At 48.8% G+C, this 20,891-nt stretch overlaps 1 protein-coding gene across 4 annotated transcripts in view; it reads left to right on the top strand.

Annotated features, from left to right (window-relative positions):
• The window catches only part of l1cama (L1 cell adhesion molecule, paralog a), a 325,567-nt gene extending 310,408 nt beyond the window's left edge, over positions 1-15,159 (top strand). For all 4 annotated transcript variants that reach the window (XM_072246918.1, XM_072246920.1, XM_072246919.1 and 1 more), the window contains 3 exons: positions 1,824-1,955; positions 3,217-3,289; positions 12,745-15,159. In XM_072246918.1, the coding sequence (XP_072103019.1) occupies positions 1,824-1,955; positions 3,217-3,289; positions 12,745-12,976 (437 nt within the window). In that variant the 3' untranslated portion in view covers positions 12,977-15,159. The remainder of the gene's footprint in view (positions 1-1,823; positions 1,956-3,216; positions 3,290-12,744) is intronic.
• Positions 15,160-20,891: the final 5,732 nt, after the last annotated feature.

Here is a 20,891-nt window from a genome sequence, read left to right as displayed (position 1 = left end):
AGGAGGCTGAAGAGAGCTGGACACGTCATTCTACAGATGTGCAGTAGAGAGCGTCTTAACATGCTACATCACTGAATGGTATGGAAGCTGTACTGCAGAGGACAATGGGTTCTCAAAACTGCCCAACACATCTCCGGCACCAGCCTACCCACCACCAAGGACATACAGTATATACAGTAACATTCTGGTAAAAGGCCAGTAACGTCTTGTTTGTAAGGAGTTTGTACGTTCAGATTCAAGTTAGATTGACATTCATCCATGCATGAATACAGCCAAACCCAGCAGTGTTCCTCTGGGGCCCTGGTGCAACACACAGTAACAACAAACCACACAGGGCACATATAGCACATATAAGTGTAACGCTCAGCTATATAGGCTTGTATTTATCTCGGGGAAACCCCATCCGCTGCCCAACCTTGTCTCCCGGTTACGTCAGTTGCTATACAATGCCACCTGATACGGCCTCAAACATCGATCATCAGCCAGCACACAATGTACATTTTACAAATTACACTTTATAAATCTTACTCGGACTATGAGATTAATAGAGGTACAATACAAAAGGGAATGAAAAAAAAGGTGCCAGACTTATCAAAGTTCAATTTCTTCGTGCACACACAGTTGGAGCTCAGGACTTTCCTTCTTCACCCTGCGGTCCACTCCGACCCCCTCGACTCGCAGCTCAGGACCGCCCGAAGTGATTGACCAGAGCACCCCCAGCACGTCCGTCTTCCCCCCAGTCTCTCCTCCAACTCCCCACCAAAACCCCCCTTTCCCAGCCATATGAGACAGCAAATCACCCCAAAAAAGAATAACATGGACACCCATTGGTTCATGCGCTCTCTTATCAATAAGGTAACCCAAACAAATGCCAACGAGAGAACCTTCTCAGCATTTAACATAACCAAGAAGCCATTTTAATTAACACACGCAGTAACAAAACCCCTTACATAAGATAGCAAGTACATGTAAGAGATCAGTAAAATACAGTCATACAAAAAGTATATAGCCCAAGACCCTGAGTCCATGAATTTTGCAGAAATCTGCAGCCAAACACAATACAGCTTGTCTTCTGCTGAGTGAACACTGGGGGGCAGCACCGACTCCAGCTTGGACGCCACGCCACACCACGTCCAACACCTCTCTCCTAGGGAGTCCTAGAGACTAGCAGTCCGTTCTCCCTATGACTCTGTGGGTTTCCTCTAGGTGCTCCGGTTTCCTCCCACATACCATAGACATGCAGGACAGAAGGTTAATTGTGCGGCTCGGGCTGTCTCTCCAAATAAAAGATTCAAGATTCAAGTTTATTTCTGCATCAAAGAACATACAGTGAAATGTGTCGTTTGCATTAACGACCAACACACCCAGGGGTGCTCTGGGGGCAGCCCGCAAGTGTCAGGGTGCATTCCGGTGCCAAATACAGATCGAATGAAGTTAGTTAGTTCGCTGTTGAAAGTCCGAGCCAGTTTATTGAAGATAATTCGATTTCAACACTGAAAGAGGTACATGGGTGAGAGGTGCCTGGAGGTCTGTGGTCCAGGTGCATGTTGATGGGACTAGGAACAACAATTGTTTGGTATGCACTAGAGGGGCTGAAGGGCTTCTTTCTGTGCTGTAGTACTCCATGACTGTATTAGCTATTATTGTACTGCCTATTTGATTTTCTGTGCCTGTAATGGTGCTGCAAGTGGCTCTTCCTTTGCACTTGTGCAAACATGTAAATATGACAGAAAACCTGACTTTGACCTCATGTGAGGCTGTCTGGGGCTCGTCGTGGGTGTGCGGTCACTTGACTGAGGTTGTTCTTCTTTGTCCACTCCCAGTCATAAATGAGCTCAACAATGGCATAGCCACACAGGGCTGGTTCATCGGTCTGATCAGCGCTGTCGTCCTCCTCGTGCTCATCCTGCTCATCGTCTGCTTCATCAAGAGGAACAAAGGAGGCAAGTACTCAGGTATGGAGCACCTCTCAATGCCCAGGCACGTGTCCTCCCCTACCCATGTCCCCCATCACTCCATCCCGCTGTCAGACATTCTCAGCCCAATGGTCACCCTCTTAATCACTCTCACTCTCTCTCTCCGTCACTCACTCTGTCCTCCTCTCATTGTCCCTCTCTCTCCATCTTTCTCTCTCTCTCTCTCTCTCTCGATCTCTGTCTCTCTCTCCATCCCCCTCACTGCATCCCCCTCTCCCCCACTGCGTCCCCCTCTCCCCATCCCTCTATCTGTTGCCCTCTCTCTGTCTGTCTCTCCCCATCACCCTCCCTCTCCCTCGCCAACCCCTCTCCCTCGCCAACCCCTCTCCCTCGCCAACCCCTCTCCCTCCCATTCCCCTCTCCCTCTCCATCCCCTCCCCATCCCCCGCTCCCTCCCTCCCCATCCCCCCTCTCCCTCCCCCCCAACTCCCTCTCCCTCCCCCCAACCCCCCTCTCCCTCCCCATCCTCCTCTCTCTCTCCCTCTCCCTTCCTCTCTATCCTTCTCCCTCCCCATCCCTTTCTCCCTCCCTCCCTATCCCTCTCTCCCTCCCTCCCTATCCCTCTCTCCCTCCCTCCCTATCCCTCTCTCCCTCCCTCCCTATCCCTCTCTCCCTCCCTCCCTATCCCTCTCTCCCTCCCTCCCTATCCCTCTCACTCCCTCCCCATCCCTCCCTCCTTCCCCATCCCTCCCTCCTTCCCCATCCCTCCCTCCTTCCCCATCCCTCTCTCCCTCTCCATCTCTCCCTCCTTCCCCATCCCTCTCCCTCACCACTTCTTTCTCTCCATCCCTCTCTGTCTGTCCCTCTCTCTCCTCATCACTCTCTCCCCATCCCTCTTTCTCTCTATTCCTCTCTCTCTGTCTCACTCTTCCCATTTTTATCCATGTCTTTCTTTCACCATTGTCCGAGCTCTCCTTATCACTCTATCTTTCCCTCTCCATTAATTCTAATTCAGTCACTCTATCACACCACCTACTATTCTCCCTTCAATCTTTACCTTTTCCTTTGTGCCTCTGCCATCTCTAAATTCTTCAGCCTTTCACTCCCATCTGTCTTCTTCAACCACTCTTCAGCCGTCTATCCATACCACATGTGTTCTCTCTCTTTATCAGCTGGCCCCTCCCTCCCCATCATCTCCCAACCCCTCCTGTCTTTTGCCTGCCCCTCATGTCCCTCCCCGACTGGTTCTCTGGCCATGCGGTTCCTCACCCTGCCTCTCTTTTGCCCCCATGCCCTGCAGTGAAGGATAAGGAAGACGCTCACGTCGACTCAGAGGCCCGGCCCATGAAGGACGAGACCTTTGGTGAATACAGGTGAGACCATGGGCAACACCAAGCACCACCCCCCCAGAGTTCACGGCTGTGCCCTGATAGCCATGGGCAGGCTGCCCGCTCTCTTCCACAGAGCAGAGGCCTACGTTGTAATGACCAACAGGGGTAGATTGCTTGCTCCCAGAACCTCGTCTGCATGCCCCACCCGTTGGCAATAATCTGTCAGCCCCTCCCATTCATCACCACTCTGTTTTGTGATGTCCCACGCCTCACAGCCCTGGTGAACAGAGATGAGGTGATGTTTCCAGCACTGACTCACTGACTCTGACAGACTGTGTACTAATGTGCACGCTGTCTCCTCTAATTTAAATCAGATAATGAAGGTTAAATATTTTACAACCTCCGTCATCCTGGCCTGTGCCCACGTTTATTTTAATTTATTTAGATTATTTCGAGATAGAGCTCAGTAACACTCATGTGACCAATTAACCTACTATCCCGTGTGTACGTCTTTGGAGTGAGGGAGGAAATTGAAGCACCCGTAGAAAGCCTACACAATCACGGGGAAGAGGTACAAAGTCCTCAGTGACGGTGGCGGGATTGAACTCAGTCGCCGGTAGTTTTACGCAAACCACCACGCTACTGAGCCACCCGGTGGGTTGTGAGTGGGGTGGCGGCGAGTCATGAACTCAAGGGGGAGGGATCTCCCACCCTCGGAGCCAGCAGATTGCCGAAAATTGAGTTCTGCTTCGCGCCGGTATTCAGGCTGCAGTGCTGAGAGTGTGGGCTGGCACCGACTATCAGACAGAAGGTGTCGGGACAGCATGGCGTTAAGGGTGCATGCTGGGTGACCTGCCATCGAGGGTGTGCCATCCTCTCGTAGATTGGGGGGGTGGTTGCTGAGGGGAGAGTGGTGCAGGTGGGGAGACCTGACACTGAGGGATGCACCACACTTTCGGAGATGTGATGGCGGGGGTAACACTGTGCGCATCGTCAAGCGGGTCAGCCTCAGGGGAATGCTGCACTGCTCTCCAAACCAGACCCAGGGGGAAGAGCAGGGATGACGACTCCTTCCTGCTTACTCACCTGGTGGCCATTACTGTGGCTGCTTGTGGGATCTGACTGTGCTCCTGTACCCCTCCTCATGATCACTCAGCAGAGGGCCCTCGCTGTGAAGCTGGACCCAGCGGACATATTGCAGGGGCTGGGGAAACGCTGCCTCCTCTCCTCCTCCATTTGCCGGACTCGGATCTCGCAGTCGGCCCTGCTTCTGCGCACTGCCCGCAGCAGCGTCCTACTCCGTCGCCAGCCTCTCCCGCCGGGCGGGTCCTCTCCACCCATGGCTAACTGCTTCTCTCTCCTTCCCTTCCCATTGCTGCCGGCAGGTCTCTGGAAAGGTAAGATCGTGTGTCTGCTGAAGCATCAGTCTCCACCGCTTCCACCCCTGTATGTGTGTGTGTGTTTGGCTCTGGAAACCAGGCAGTGCGTCTGTAGGGAGTGGTGTTTGGGGACCAGTGGAAGAAATCCACTGCCAGGCAGCATGGCAGAGGGACTCCAGGGAGAGGCCAGAAACCCCATGGTGGGGAGGCTGGAGGGCCCACTGTGGAGATATAGCCCACGGTAGAGGGACTCCACAGGGAGGCTGGAAGCACAGTGGAGGAGGGCCTGCAGGAAAAGGACAGTGGGGATAGTGGACTGACCCCCATGGGGAGGCTGGAGGCCCCATGGTGGAGAAAGCTTACTGGGGGAGACCCCAGGGGGACATTGGGAGGGAGTCCAGAGGCCTTATGGTGGAGGGACCCCTGGACAGAACAGAGTTCCCATGGTGGAGGAACACCAGGAAGAGGCTCTTCAATGGAGTGAAGCCAGGGGGACTCTGGAGTCCTTACGGTGGAGGGTCCCCAGGGAGAGGCTGAAAGCTCCATGGTGGAGGGACCACCGGAGGCCAGAGTCCCCTCGGTGGAGGAAGACCAAGGGGAGGCTGTATAGTGCAGTGAACCCCCGGGGAGGCCCCACAGTGGAGGGGCCCTAGGGGGAATGCCCAACCAACCCTGCCTGATGAATCAACCCCTGGAAAGAAACACGGGCTGTAGAGTTGCAGGCTTAAAAGACGAGGAGCATCAATTAAAAAGTTGTGGTTATAATGAAACAAGTTCTTACAGCATCTTGGCAGAAGTGGGGAGATGGTGAAAGCACAATCATAGATAGAGCCGCTGCCCCACAGTTCCGGAGACCCAGGGTTCAATCCCCACCTCTGGCACTGTCTATGAGGAGTCTACACACTCTTTCCGCGACCCTGTGCATTTGTTGGCCGGTGGCTTAATTCGCTCCCCAGTGAGCAGTGGAATATGGTGAACTGATGGAAATATTGGCAGAACAAAACAGGATGAGCTTAATTGGGTGGTTGGACCTGTCTCCATGGGAGGGAAGTGCTTCCTCAGGTTTACAATCCTAAAGGAAGAATGAGTGAGGGAAAGATCACGTTTTGGAACGCACAAGGTGTCCGAGAAACTCAGTAACTCAGCCAGCACCTACGCAGAGGAATTTTGGGCCGAAAAGCCTTCATTGCCGTTATTCCTCTCCATGGATGCTGCCTGACCTGCTGAGTTCCTCCAGCATTTTGTGTGCGTAGCTCTGGATTTCCAGCATCTGCAGTATCTATTGTGTTGAGGGTGAGGTGGTAGCACTAACCAAATGGAAGAGCACAGCACCGGGCACCACACGGTGCAGATATATTGTTATTTGATTTGGAGATACAGTACAGTAACAGGTCCTTCCATCCCAATAAGCCAGTGCAGTCCAGTTAAACCCCATATGGACAAATAAACTACTAACCCATATGTTTTTTTAATGCAGGAGGAAACCCACGCGGTTGTGGGGAGAACATACAGACAGGATCCATACGGATTCGGGTTACGGGTGCTATATCTAACTGCAATATTAATGTGCAGATATAGGTGGTGGATAGGGTTTATACTGTGAGCAGTTTTGGGCCCATATCTAAGAAAGGATGTGCTGCTTTGGAGAGAGGCCAGAGAATGATCCCAGGAATGAAAGAGTTAATATATGAGGAGCTTTTGAAGGCTCTAGGCCTGTATTCACTGGAATTTAGAAGAATGATGAGGGATCTCATTGGAAGGCCTAGATAGAGTGGGGAGGATGTTTGCAATAGTGGTAGAGTCTGGAAGAGAGGTTCCCAACCCTGGGTCCAAGGATGCCTCGGTTAATGGTAGGGGTCTATGGCATAAAAAAGTGGGGAGCCCCTAGTCGAGGACCAGGAGGCACAGACTCAAAGTAGGAGGATGTCCTTTAGAACTGAGATGAGGAGGAATTTCTTTAGATAGACGGTGGTAAATTTGTGAACTTCATTGCCATAGACGACTGTGGAGGCCAGGCCATTGGTCATATTTAAAGCAAAGGTTGATGGGTTCTTGATTAGTCAAGGTGTCCAAAGGCAGAAAAATGAGGTTGAGATAATAACTCAACCATGATGGAATGGCAGAGCAGACTCGAAGCCTCACAGAGTTCACTGTAGCTGCTGGTCTCTGTAGACAGGGCTTTGAGGAGAGATCCTTGAGACACTGGGCCAACTTCCTCCAGGTACACCTGCACCAGATTCTTGGACAGTCCCCATTAAAGCTTCATGTTCGATGTTTCAGAGGGACTTGGGTGTCCTTGTACACCAGTCGCTGGGTAACTGTGGTTCATCATGCAGTCAGGAAGGCAGTAAATGTGGCTGCTGGTGTTAGAAGATTTAAGTACAAAATTAGAGATGTCCTGTGCCTCTGAGAGACTGCCCTGGGTTACCGTGCACACTTGTGAGCTCTCAGCCTCATGATGTGTATAAAGCTTTAGGCTCATCGGCCTTCGTATATCAAAGTCCTGAGTGCAGGAGCTGGGATATTATGCTGAAGTTGTATCAGACATTGGTAAGGCCTAATTTGGACCATTGTGTGTAGTCCTGGTTACCCACCTACAGGAAATCTTACCCATCAATAAGATTTGAAAGTGTGCAGAGAAAATTTACAAGAATGGTGCTGGGACTTGAGGACCTGAGTTATGGGGAAAGTACTTTATTCCTTAAAGCAAAGGAGAATTTGATAAGAGGTATACAAAATCTTGAGGAGTATGAATGAGGTAAATGCAAGTAGGCTTTTTCCACTGAAGTTGGACAAGACTAGAACTAGAGGTCGTAGTAAAGGGTGAAAGAGGAACCTAAGGGGAACTTCTTCATTCAGAGAGTGGTATAGAGGTAGAATGAGCTGCTATTACAAGTGATTATTGTGGGTTCAACTTTAACATTTAGAAGAAGTTGGATAGGAGGGGTTTGGAAGGCCATGGTTCGGGTGTGGGTTGATGGGACCAAGCAGAATTAGAGTTTGGCATGGAATAAATGAGCCACAGGGCCTGTTTCTGTGCTGTCGTGACCATGACTGTGATAGAGGGGGTGCAGAAAGATCCCCTGGATGCCTTGCCTCCTGACTTTCTGAATGAGCCTGCCTTGATGAAAGCCGCACTAAAATCCCACATACTCCACTTCCACTGCTCTGCTTCATCAAATCAGTTCATTACAACAGTGAATTGAGGTCGTGCAGGGGAGAGTAATCACAGAATGCAGAATAAAGGTTACAGTTACTGAAAAGCATGCCGTGCAGCAGGCAAGAAGGTGCAGGGTCATGATGAGGGAGATTATAAGGTCAAGAATCCATCTAAGGAAGTCTGAAAATCAAGCTACCGTTCAATAGTGTTATAACAGTGGGATCGAAGTTGTATTCAACCCTGCTGGTACGTGTTTTCATGTCTCTGCAACACGCACTAATTGCTGGACAATTTCAGCAGGTCAGGCAGCACCTATGGGAGTGAATAAACAGTTGACGTTTTGGGCTGAGATCCTTCTTCAGCATTGGGAAGGAAGGGAGATGCCCGAATAAGAAAGGTGGGGAGAGGGGAAGGAGGGCAAGATAGAAGGTGGTAGGTGAAGTCAGGTGGGTGGGAAATGTAAAGGGCTGCAGAAGAAGGAATCTGATGGGAGAGGAAAGTGGACCATGGGAGAAAGGGAAGAAGGATGGCCACCGGGGGAGGTGATAGGCAGGTGAGGAGAAGAGGCAGGAGGCCGTAGGTCAAGTGCTTAAGACTTTTCCACAGCACTGTATTTGTCAATCTGGTGGGGGCAAAGGATGTTGGGAAATGACAAGGGTGGAGTATGGGACGAGAGAAGGAGTGCCAGAGGTGGGGGCCACATTGCAGACACACCCAGCCCTGATACACCAGGCAAGGTCATTTGATTCCAGACAATTGATTTATTGATCATTACACAATGTCTCTCTGGTGCTTCCTGCTCCCTTCCCCTCTTCCCAACCATGATTCCCCTCTCCCTGCCTCCTTCCCACTCTCACTCCCCAACAGAGACCCATATCAGAATCAGGTTTATCATCACTCACATATGTCATGAAGGGGGGATGTCAGAGAACACAGAAGGTGGTGTGTGTGTGTGTGTGTGGGACACCCTGCTAAGGGTGATGGTGGAGGCAGATACATTAGGGATATGTAAGAAGCTCTTACATCAGTACATGGATGATCGAAAAATGGAGGGTTACGTGGGATGGAAGGGTTAGATTGGTCTTGGGGTAAGTTAAAAGATCGGCACAACATTGCGGGCTGAAGGGCCTGTACTGTGCTGTACTGTTCTGTGTGATTTTCTCCCTCCTCTCCTCCTCCCCTCCCCTCACCGCCACCCTCACCCTCACCCTTCTCTCGTCTGTCTCTGCTCTCTCTCTCCTCTGACAAGATGCAGGCTGAAAAGGCTCCCTGCTGTGGTGCTGTCAGCTTGTTTCACCACGATGGAATGCTTCACTCTTTAATTCAACAGGCAGGATCATAAACTGACACCTGTCTCTTGTGATCTGCAGCAAGTCCACAGCAGGAGAGCAACTGTTCGTTCCCCACCCTACAAACCCAGAACAAATTCCAGCTGGTGTGCATTATCAATGTGGATTAGAGAAGGTTTGATCCTTATCCCATCAAGACCAGTGAGCTTGGCCATTACACACTCAGCTACAAGCTGACGAGTCTGGTTTTTAAGAGGGAGGAAATGTAAGAAACAGTGAGATAGATTTCTTTGCAGATTGAAGGGAGAAGGAGAGAGGGAGAAGGTAATCTGATAAATCTTGTCCCAATAATCGATCTGGAAAACCTTCAGTGCACTCCCTCTGAGAAACCAGACCTATACACGATGTTTCAAACATCATCTTGCTGTACCAGTGCCCTGTAAAACTTGGAGAAAGATAACTCTACCCTTGCACGAAAGACAAGAGTATAGATATCTAATCCACCCTCTAATAGCCTCTCCTTATCCAACCTCTAAGATGCCACGGCCAAGGAAGCTCACCAGTATCTCTACTTTCAGGAGATTTGAAATATCCTCTTTAACCCTCAACAAATTTTTATCGGTGCATCATAAAAAGCATCCTATCGGGATGCACCCCAGCTTCATACGGCAACTGCTCTGCCGGTGACCACAAGAAACTACAGGGCTATGAATACAGTTCAGCACATCGTGGAAACCAGCTTCGTCTCTATGGACTCTGTCTACACTTCTTGCTACTTCAGTAAAGCAGCCAGCATAGCCAATCCCCACCCAGTTATTCCCTCTACCCCCTCCCATCGGGCAGAAGATGCATTTGTCCCTCCCGACTAATCTCCCTCCAGACACATATCCCTGCAAGCAACAGAAATGTTCCAGTTGTCCATTCACTTCCTCCCTTACAGGACTGTTTCAGGACCCCAAACAGTCCTTCCAGATGAGGAAATGCTTCACATGTGAATCTGTTGTATCCGGTGCTCCCAACGTGGCCTTCTCTACATCGGTGAGACCCAGTATAAACTGGGGGACTACTTTGTTGAGCACCTCCGCTCCATCCGGCAAAAAGAATTTCCTGGTGGCCAACCATTTCAATTTGGATCCCCATTCCCATTCAGACATATCTGTCCATGGCCTCTTTAGCCACGATGAGGTCACCCTTAGGGTGCCAGAGCAACACCTCGTAGTCCATCCATGTGGACTCCAACCTGCTGGCTTGGGCATGATATCTCCTTCAGTAATTTTCCCCCTCCCCTTCCCCCTTCTGATCCTCATATCTTGTACACCTCTATAAAGTTGCCTCTCATCCTCCTTCACTTCAAAGAGAAAAGCTTTATCTTGCTCAGCCTGTCCTAATCTAGGCAGCATCCTGGTAAATCTCATCTGCACCCTCTTCTAAAGGGTCCTATAATGAGGCGACCTGAACAGAACACAATATTTATTCCGTGTGGTCTAAGCAGAGTTTTATAGAGCTGCAACATTGCCTGACTGCTCCTGAACTCAGCCGCGTGACTAAAGAAGATCAACACACCAGACAGGACGAGGAGAGTGAGGTCAGAAAACGCTGGTGATACACAGCAGCTTGAGCAGTGTATACGGGGAGAGAAGCGGTCAGTGAACAAGGAAATTTTTTAAAATATCGAACAGTGGCTGTGGGAGTGAGAATGAGTTAATGCTGGGATTTTGATGGCTGAGAGAGAGAGCGCAATGAAGGTGACGTGTCATGCGTGTCGGAGCAGAAGATGAAACCTGAGCCGCCAAGAGCAGAGTAAAACCAAAAGCCCAAAGGGTGAGGAGCAAGGGCGTTCCATCACTTAACTGAGGGCCTGCAGGCTGGGCATGTTGTTGAAAAATAATCATTGTAGGAGGTCAGAGTCAAGAGCTGGCAGGAATTTCAACCCCGATCTTTCAATCACTTGTGCTGTAAAGCGTTGCTCTAACCACTGTTCTACAGTGCTGCCCGAAAGTTAATCAATCGAGCAGATAATGAGAATATAGGGAACAGTAATCGTAATGTGATAGAACTATGTATGAAAATTAAACATGTTGTAGTTCAGTCTATAACCATGCACTGAGCTTATCCTATGCATGTAAAGTAAACTACAAGGGTTTGTTAAATTGCTAGGTACGACAGTGAATAAGAAAATGCTAACATTTAAAATGACCAGGAGGGCTTGTATAAATATGTATAGTGTAAAAGATCAACTGAAGTCCATGGTGGTCTCTTAGTCCAAGATAGTGAAAGGCATTGGGTTCAGTTCTGGTTGCTTCAGTAGTAAGAATGTGGAAGCTTTAGAAGGGGTGTAGAGGAGATTTGACAGGATGCTGCCTTGGATTACAGGGCATGTCTTATGAGGATAGGTTTGATGAGCTAGGGCTTTTCTCTTTGGAGTGTAGGAAGATGAGAGATGACTTGGTAGAGGTGTACAAGATGATAGAAGGCAAAGATCGTGGGTAGCCAGAGACTTTTTCCCAGGGTGAAAATGGCTAATTGCAGAGGGGCATCATTTTAAAGTGATTCAGGAAAGTATAGAAGGGATGTCAGAGGTAGGTTTTTTTATTGCAGGGAGTGGTTGCTGCTTGAAACATGCTGCCACAGGTGGTAGTAGAGGCAGATATGTTAGGGGCATTAGATTGGCACATGGATGATAGAAAAATGGAGGGAAGGGTTAGATTGATCTGAAAGTAAGTTTAAAAGTTGGCACAACATCACGGAGGAGGAGCCGGAACTGTGCTTTGCTGTTCTATGTAAGATTAAAGATTAAAGTTTGTCACGAGCCTTGTGGCCCATCAGGCTGGTTCTTATGCCGGTTTCCATGGTGTGAAGCGACTGAAAGTACGAGACTCCCCCCCGGATAGGATGCCAGTCTATCGCGAGGTTAACCCCCAGCATTTTTTTGCCAGTACCCATTCTCAGCTAGGTAGATTGGAGCATTGTGTGGTTAAGTGCCTTGCTCAAGGACACACACACTGCCTCTGCCGAGTCTCGAACCTACGACCTACAGATTGCTAATCCAACACCCTAACTACTTCGCCACACACCACACTCTATGTAAGATGGCATGTGGAATTTGCATCCAAACAAGGTTGATTCTAGCTTCTGAGCTTCACCTTCCTAACTCTGACATGGTGGTGGTAACACTGTACTGGGGAATATTATGGGGCAAGCCTGAGGGGGAAGTCTGGGTTCCTGGGACATCCAGAGATTGGGGGGGTGCGGAGGTAGAAAGTGGGAAGGGACCACCAACTCTCTCTCCCCTCTTGGCCCAGAGCCCAGTGACTTGAGTGGCCTTCCCCTGCTCCCTGGATAACTGACCCCAATGACCTCTGTGTGACAGGCGCAAAGGACTGAATGGGAATTTCCTGTTCGTAGCGCCCACAGACCTGAGAGGTTTGAATGGCATCCACTTCATAGAGTTGGAGAGCCCTACAGCACAGAAGCAGTCTCCTAGTCCCCTCTATAGTCAATGCTGAACGGTTATTCTGTGTAGTTCCATTGCCCTCCCCACCTGGACCATAGCCCTCCATACCCCTCCCATCCATATTGAATCTCAAGTGCTGAAATCATCCTGTTTTACTGGGACCCAAGCGGGGCTCCCTCCACTCCCCTACTAACTGCTCGGTCTTCCTCACATAGTGACAATGACCAGGAAGAGAAGCCCTTCAACAGCAGCCAGCCCTCGCTGGACGAGCGGATCAAGCCGCTGGGAAGCGACGACAGCCTCGTGGACTACGGGGGCAGTGTTGACGTGGAATTTAACGAGGACGGTTCATTCATCGGCCAGTACAGCGGCAAGAAGGAGGAAAAGGAGGCAGCAGGCAGCTCGGGGGGAGGCTCCCCAGTCAACGTCGATATCACGCTGGATTAGGGGTTCACTGAGGGGGGTGGGTGGGGAAGAGGTGGGGTGGGTATCTCCCAACAAGCGCCAACATCGTAAACCAATATGCGTCAATTTCCGTGGGTGCTACCTATAAATTTGTACTTGCCAAACTTTCTTTTTTGTATTCTCACTTCGTACTGTCTCCTTTTCATTTTCTTCTCTTGTCTGTCGCTTTCTTAAACGGTGCAGAGGAACTTGGAGTCAGAAGGAGTTGATGAGATGGTGCTCCAAGCGCACTGGATCTCAGATACTGCGGGGCAGTGGAAGGGGGAAGAAGGATGACTGGATCTGGGGTTCAGGGAGAGAAGAGCATAGGATTGAACAGTGGTAGGCATCTCCCTCTGACCAGTCACAGTTCCTGCCTGAATGGAGATGGGGGAATTCCACTAACACACACCCACCCTACATATCTAACTGTACTGGTAGCCCGGCTAAAGTCTGAGGGATTCAGAATGCTCAGGAAGTGGCACTCTCCTTCAACTTTGATCTGGCTTGGACCAATGTGGAGGGAGCTTCACTCTGCGTCTGACCCCAGGAGTGTGTGGAGGGAGTCTCACTCTATGTCTGACTCTGGCAGCATGATGGGACAGTAAGGAGGGGGTTTCATTCTGTGTCTGACCCTGCGAGTTTGTGATAGTACAGTATAGAGGGAGATTCACTCTGTTCCTAACCCTGGGGATGGTGTAGAGAGAGCTTCACTTTGTGTCTGACCCTGGGACTGTGTGTTGGCACAGTGTGAAGAAAGCTTAACTCTGTGTCTGACCCCGGGGGTATGTGATGGGATGGTGTGGAGGGAGCTTCACCCTGTGTCTGACCCCGGGAGTGTGTGATGGGATGGTATAGAGGGAACTTCTCTTTGTGTCTGACCCCTGGAGTGTGTGATGGGACAGTGTGGAGGGAGCTTTGTCTCTAGCCAGTGCCCTGTTGACACTGTAGACATATCTGAGATTTAAAATTGGAATCTGATCTGTGGGCTGGTGATATGAATTGCATGTGACTGACTTTCTGCGTCTTTGCGCATGTCTTAAAGGCTCTTGTGTACATAGTTAACATACTGTCTGAATTTTGTTGTCTGTCTCTTGTTGCCAACTGTGGAGCACTCTACCAGTGTATATTTAATTGTAAATACTCTTGTATTTCACTTTCCAGTTTATAGAGCACTACAGCACTGAAACAGGCACTTTGGCCCATCTAGTCCATACCAAATTTGTATGCACTCTAGCTTTGCGTCTAATACTTTGGATGGTGGCTACACTAACCCTTGCCCCCCCCCACCCCATTTAGAAATGTACACACCAGTTCTTATGATTTCCAAAGCAGCCCAACACCCTGTACAATGCTAACGGGGTAGTAGGATGCCAAACTTGTGACCTGGAGGGAATCCAGCGTGGGGGAAGTTAGATGTGATATCTGGATGACAGTCCAGTCCACCCCGCTCTCACCTCCCAACGGGGTGTGTTACTGTAGGGAAACACATCCTGGGTATCAAGACACAGACCCCGTCCCACAGACACAGATCCTATCTTGTCACTGTGGAGGAATCACAGATACAGACCTGATCCCGTTACCATACAGGGAGTCAGAGACGCAGACCTCAGACTAACACTGTGAGGAAATCACAGACTACAACTTATCCTGTCACTGGGGTGGGGTGCATTCATAGACACAGACCCCACCCTATTTGGGGGGGGGTGTCACAGAAACAGACCACATCCAGTGTGAGGGTGAGGATCACAGACACAGACGCCATCCTGTCACTGTGTGGAACCACAGGCTTAGACTGCACCTTCCATCCTATTAAACCCAGACAAAGGCTGTTCCAGGCTTTCGGCCGGGCTGTGCAGCGGGAATCCGTGAGTGACCCATACTGACCCCAGGAAAGTGCGACCGGCTCACAGCAACTGATGTGGAATCGGACGCCAAAGCAGAACAGAGGCCAAAACACGAATAAGTCAGCCAGGATGGAATGACGACACAGGCTCGATGGGCCAAATGACCTAATTTTGCTCCTATGTCTTATGGTCTTCTGGGTGGGTAGCCAGGATGTATTTTAATAGCCAAGATATGATTTCCAATGCCTTTATTCCCCTGATATAAACTGTGTAAATTCTTGCAATGTTAAATTATATACATGGTCACAAATAAACAAAGTTCACTCCCTCTCTCTTCCACTCCTCTTTTTCTCTTTCACTTCATTTCTTGTCTTCTGTTTTCTTCTTAAAATGACGCTGGTCTTGGATTGGTGTTTCGGAATCAGGTTCATTATCACTGGCGTATGTTGTGAAATTTGTTGTTTCGTGGTAGCAGTACAGTGCTGTACATTAAACATTATTGTAAGTTGCATTAAGAAATATAGAAATACAAGTTTTGCAAAAAGAAAGAAAAATGGTGAGAACCGATCACAGACCATTCAGATATCTGATGATGGGGGAGAAGCTGTTCCAAAAACATAGAATGAGGGTTTTCAGGGGAAATATCCTCAGTGAGAGGCCTTAATGATGCATGCCGCCTTCCTTGAAGCACTGCCTTTTGAAGATGTCGTCTGGTGGGGAAGCTAGTGCCCATGATGGAGCTGGTTGAGTTTACATCCCTCTGCAGCTTTTTCCAGTCCTCTGCATTGGCCCCTCCACACCAAAAGGTAGTGTAACCAGTCAGAATATTCTCCATGGTACATCTAGAGTCTTTGGTGACATATCAGATCTCCTCAAACTCCTTGCTGGCATGCCTTCTTCATGATTGCATCAATACATTAGACCCAGGAGAGAGCCTCAGAGATGTTGACACCCAGGAACTTGAAGCTGCTCCCCTTTTCTACTGCTGACCCCTCGACAAGGACTGGTGTGTGTTCCCTCGGCTTCCCCCTTCCTGAAGTCCACCGTCAATTCCTTGGTCTTTGCAAGCTGTGGTTTGAGGTTGGAGCGTGTGTAGGAAGTGGTGGTCGTTCTGCCACAGACACCCGCTCTCCCTGCACCAATTGAGGCGATACAGTGGCTGCCTGAATCGCCTCAGCACACTCTATTGATTGATTGATACATAAGCCCTCCCAGCTCTTCAAACCACACCACCTAGTAACCCACTGCTTTAACCCTAACCTAATCACAGGACAATTTACCAATTAACTTACCAATCTTGGTACTGTGGGAGGGAACTGGAGCACCCGGAGAAAACCCATATGGGGAGAACATATAAACTCCTTACAGACAATGGTGGGACATGAACCTGGATCACTAGTACTGTAAAGCATTGTGCTAACCACTAAGTTACCATGCTGCCCAGTGTTTGATATAGTGATACAATCCCAGGAACTTTGCTGCACATGTTATCAAGGGTGACACTGTGCTAAACCACATGAGGGGGAGGGGGGGATTCACAGCAAAAAGGATGGGGCAAAGAGGTCAGTGTTAAAGTCAAAGTCAATGTATTATCAAACTACATATACTGTATGTTACCATACACTACCTTGAGATTAATTTTTTTCACAGGCATTTACAGGAAAATGAAGAAATACAGTAGAATTTATGAAAACTGTATGAAAACAAAAGACTTGACAATCGTCCAATGTGCAAAAGAAGACAAATTGTACAAATAAAACAGTAAATAATCCTGAGAACATGAGTCGTAGAGTCCTTGAAAGTGAGTCCATAGGTTGTGGAGTCAGTTTAGTGTTGAAGTGAGTGAAGGTTCAGGAGCCTGGTAGTTGTAGGGTGAAAACTGAACCTGGTGGTGTGGGACATAAGGCTCCTCCTGTACTCCATGGGCTGGAAGGTGGGGTCTTTGATCATGGATGCGGCTTTCCCATGGCAGTGCTCCTTGTGAATAGATAGATAGATACTCCATTGATTCCAAAGGAAGTTACAGTGTCACTGTAGCACTACAAGTGCACAGATAGACAAATATTAGAAGAGAAGTAAGAAAGAATAAAAAGTTACCTCAAACAGTTCAACAGGAGGGGATCATTACTTCCCTGGCTATAGGTTGACTCATTATAGAGCCTAATGGCCGAGGGTAAAAATAACCTCATATAGCACTCTTCCGAGCGGCACAGTTGTCTTAGTCTGTTACTAAAAGTGCCCCTCTGTTCAGCCAAGGTAGCATGCAGAGGGTGAGAAACATTGTCCAGAATTGCCAGGATTTTCCGTAGGGTCCTTTGTTCTACTACAGCCTCCAATGTATCCAGTTTCCAAACGTGCTCAGTGGTAGGGAGGGCTTTGCCTGGGACATGTCCACCACTTTTTGCAGACTTCTCTGCTCCTGGGTAATGGTGAGAAAGGGAGAGGAGAGCCAGAGGTGTGGTGGACAGGTCACTGAGCCCAGGGACTGATGGGTTAGTCACACCCTGGCCAGTAGTGCTTACCCAGTCCTCGGGTGGAAGAAAAGAGGTTAGCCAAGAGAACCAAGGAACTGTTACAGTGGGAGAGAATGAAGGCATGGATGAAACAGCCAAGGCAGTGTGGAAATGAGTTAGCTTGGGCTGTAAGCGGTCACTACCCAAGTTACCCAGGACACAACCATCATTGGCTGTGTCATTAGTCATCAGGAGCTGGGTGGGGATGTTCTCCAATTGCACTGTGTTCAACCCATTCACCACACCTCAGTGAGTAAGGATTTAAAGATTAAAGGGATTAGCTTTGTTTGTCACATGTACAGTGTAATACATTATTTTGTGTCAACAACCATCGCAGTCCAAGGATGTGCTGGGCAGCCCACAAGTGTTGCCACGCCTGCAGGACAAGCAGAGCATGTCCACAACTTACTAACCCTAACCTGTATGACCTTGGAACCTAGGAGGAGACCTGCACAGTCACAGGGAGAGTATACAAACTCCCCACAGAGAGTGGTGGGAATTGAACCCCAATCGGTGAAGTATTGCACCGACTGCTATGGGTACTGCACTGCCCTCAAAGCAGCCCATGCCATGCAAGGCCAAGACGACATTCGAAGATGGGCTGATGAGCAGTAGGTAGTCCTGCTGCAGAAGCAACAATCAAGAGTCATCGGGCGAGCTAGGACTTTTCCCTTCGGAGTGAAGGATAGAGGTACACAAGATAAAGAGGCATAGAGTGAATAGCTGGCGAGGATGGAAATGGCTAATACCAGGGGGCATAATTTTATGGTGCTTAAGGTGATGTCAGAGGTAAGTGTTTTTTATACAAAGAATTGTTGGTGTGGAACGCACTGCCAGGGGTGGTGGTAGAGGCAGATACATAATGGACATTTAAGAGACAGATAGGTAAATGGATGGTCCCACTCTCTGTGTTTTTAAAAAAAAACTTACCCCTGATATCCTCCTATGTTTTCAACAATCACCTTGAAGTTATGCCCCCTTGTATCTGCCATTTACACCTTGGGAAAAAGGTCTCTGGATATCCACTCGATCTTTGCCTTTCATTGTCCGGTGCACCTCTATCAAGTCACCTCTCATCCTTCCTCACTCCAGAGAGAAAAGCCCCAGCTTGCTCAACCTGTCCTGTTAAGGCACACCCTCTAATCCAGGCAGTATCCTGGTAAATTTCCTCTTCACCCTATCGAAAGCTTCCACAAGTATCACCACGGTTGCAGCACCAACAGGGCATGTCCACCACTTACCCAACCCAAACCTGTATGTCCTTGGGACGTGGGAGGTAACCTGTGCAGTCTCGGGGAGAACATGAGGGTCCAGAACTGAACACAACACTCCAAGTGTGGTCTAACCAAGAGCTGTAATATGACCTTGCAGCTCTTGAAATCAGTCCCCTGACTAATGAAGGCCAGCACACTGTACACCAACTCTATCAACTCTGAGGGATCTATGGATGTGGACCCCAACGTCCCTCTGTTCCTCCACACTGCTAAGAATCCTGCCACTAACCCTGTATTATGTACGTTCTTCCCTGCTTTTGTATTCCATATATCTGAATCCCAATTTTTACAACTTGAGTGTACTAATGGCTTTCAACGTGCCAAGTCACTTTGAAATATACTCTGCTGTGAACCATTGTAGCCTTTTACAATTGTGCCACTTAATCTCTATGGCTTCTCTCTGTCAACATACCTTCAGAGTCAAATTTAAATGGCTAATTTTCTGCCCACTCAGTTAACCATTTGACCATAAGATATGAGAGCAGGTTTAAACCATTGAGTCTGATCCACCATTCAATCATGGCTCTATTTTTCCCAGCCCCATTCTCTTGCCTTCTCCCCAGAAGCCTAAACGACCCCCACCATCCTTCCTAATCAAGAACCTGCCAATCTCTGCCTTAAGTATACCCTATAACCTGGCCTCCACAGCCATCTGTGGCAATGCTTTCCGCAGCTTCCCCCACCCTCGACCTGAAGAAACTCCCCCTTTGTTTTTCATGAGCTTTGTTTGTCAGATGTACATCGAAACATACACTGAAATGTGCCGTTTGCATCAAATCAAGTCTCTAAGGATTGTGCTGGGGCAGCCCACAAGTCTGTCCACACTTCCGGCGCTAACGTAGCACAGCCACAACTTACAAACCCTAACCCAAACATCTTTTGGAATGTGGGAGGAAACTAGAGCACCCGGAGGAAACTCACAGGGAGAACGTACGAACTCTGTACAGGCAGTAGGCAGAAATTGAAACCCACTCTTACGGCTGGCGCGGTAAAACTTTACACGAACCAAGACGCCCCAAATCTCAGTTGGAAAGAGATTTCCCTTTATTCTGAGGCTGTGCCCTCAGATCTTAGAATCTCCTACTGATGGATTCATCCTCTCCACATCCATCTATGTACAGGCCTTTCAGTATCCGGTACATACTTTAGCCTATCTTCCTGCCTTATTTATAGCATCATAGATCAACACAGCAGGGATATAGGCCCTTCAGCCCAACCTGACCATGCTGACCACAGTGCCCAGCCTACCAGCCCTAATTCCCTGCACTCATCCCATAGCCCACCCTTCAGACTGCATCATACCTACCTCAGCCACTCTATACTCACTTCTTCCAGATACTCGCCATCTGCATGAAAAAGTTGACCTACACATCCCTTTTAAATGTTTCCCCTCTCCCCCTAAAGCCATGACCCCTAGGTTTGGATTCCCCTACCCTTGGGTAACAACTGATCCTCACAATTTCAAACATTTCTGAAAGGTCGCTCACCCCTCATTCTCCTATGGTACAAGGGAAAGTAGCTAGTCTGGTCAACTATCCTGGGACCTCTAGTACTGAAAATACCCTCATAAATTTTCTTTGTACTCTTTCCAATTTAATTGCATCTTTCCTATAACAAGGCAGTCCGCCTATCTTTGTCGTCTTATGGTCTGTTAACATCCTCCACACTTTCAACCTTCATGTCAGCCACAAAGTTGGAAATTTTACGCTCGGCACAGGTGTAGATCCTTGGCCCACTGAGTACATGCCAAGCGTTTTGCCCATTTGCATGAATCCTATTGGTCTTTATTCGGTCTGTATAAATATACTTTGCCTTTTTAAGTGCCTTTCAACATCATGATTGCATCCAATTCCACCACCATGTTCCAGACAGCAATCATTCTTTGCATTTGAGGAAAGCTTCTCTCCCTCACCCTAAGCCCGTGACCTCTTGCTTTTGATACCCCACCCAAGGAAAAATGATTTTGAGGATCTGCGTTGTAGAGGAAGGTTGAACAGGTTAGGACTTTGTTCCCTGGAGCATAGGAGGATGAGGGGAGACTTGATAGATGTGTACAAAATTATAGATAGGGCAAGCAGAATTTTTCGACTGAGGTTGGGTGAGCTGAGCACTAGAGGTCATAGGTTAAGGGTGAAAAGGTGAAATATTTAAGGGGAACCTAAGGGGGAATTTCTTCATTCACATTGTATTGCAAATGAATTGAGGTGGCAAGTCCCAGGCCTGGGAGCACATCGAAGCGGCAGATCTAAGCCCTGGGCCAGATTGAAAAGATCAGGTTGTTGGG

This window comes from Mobula birostris, chromosome 29 (assembly GCF_030028105.1).
Source record: "Mobula birostris isolate sMobBir1 chromosome 29, sMobBir1.hap1, whole genome shotgun sequence".
Taxonomy (NCBI): Eukaryota; Metazoa; Chordata; class Chondrichthyes; order Myliobatiformes; family Myliobatidae; genus Mobula; species Mobula birostris.
Note: the sequence above shows the minus strand (reverse complement) of the source record. Positions and strands in the feature narration are given on the sequence as shown.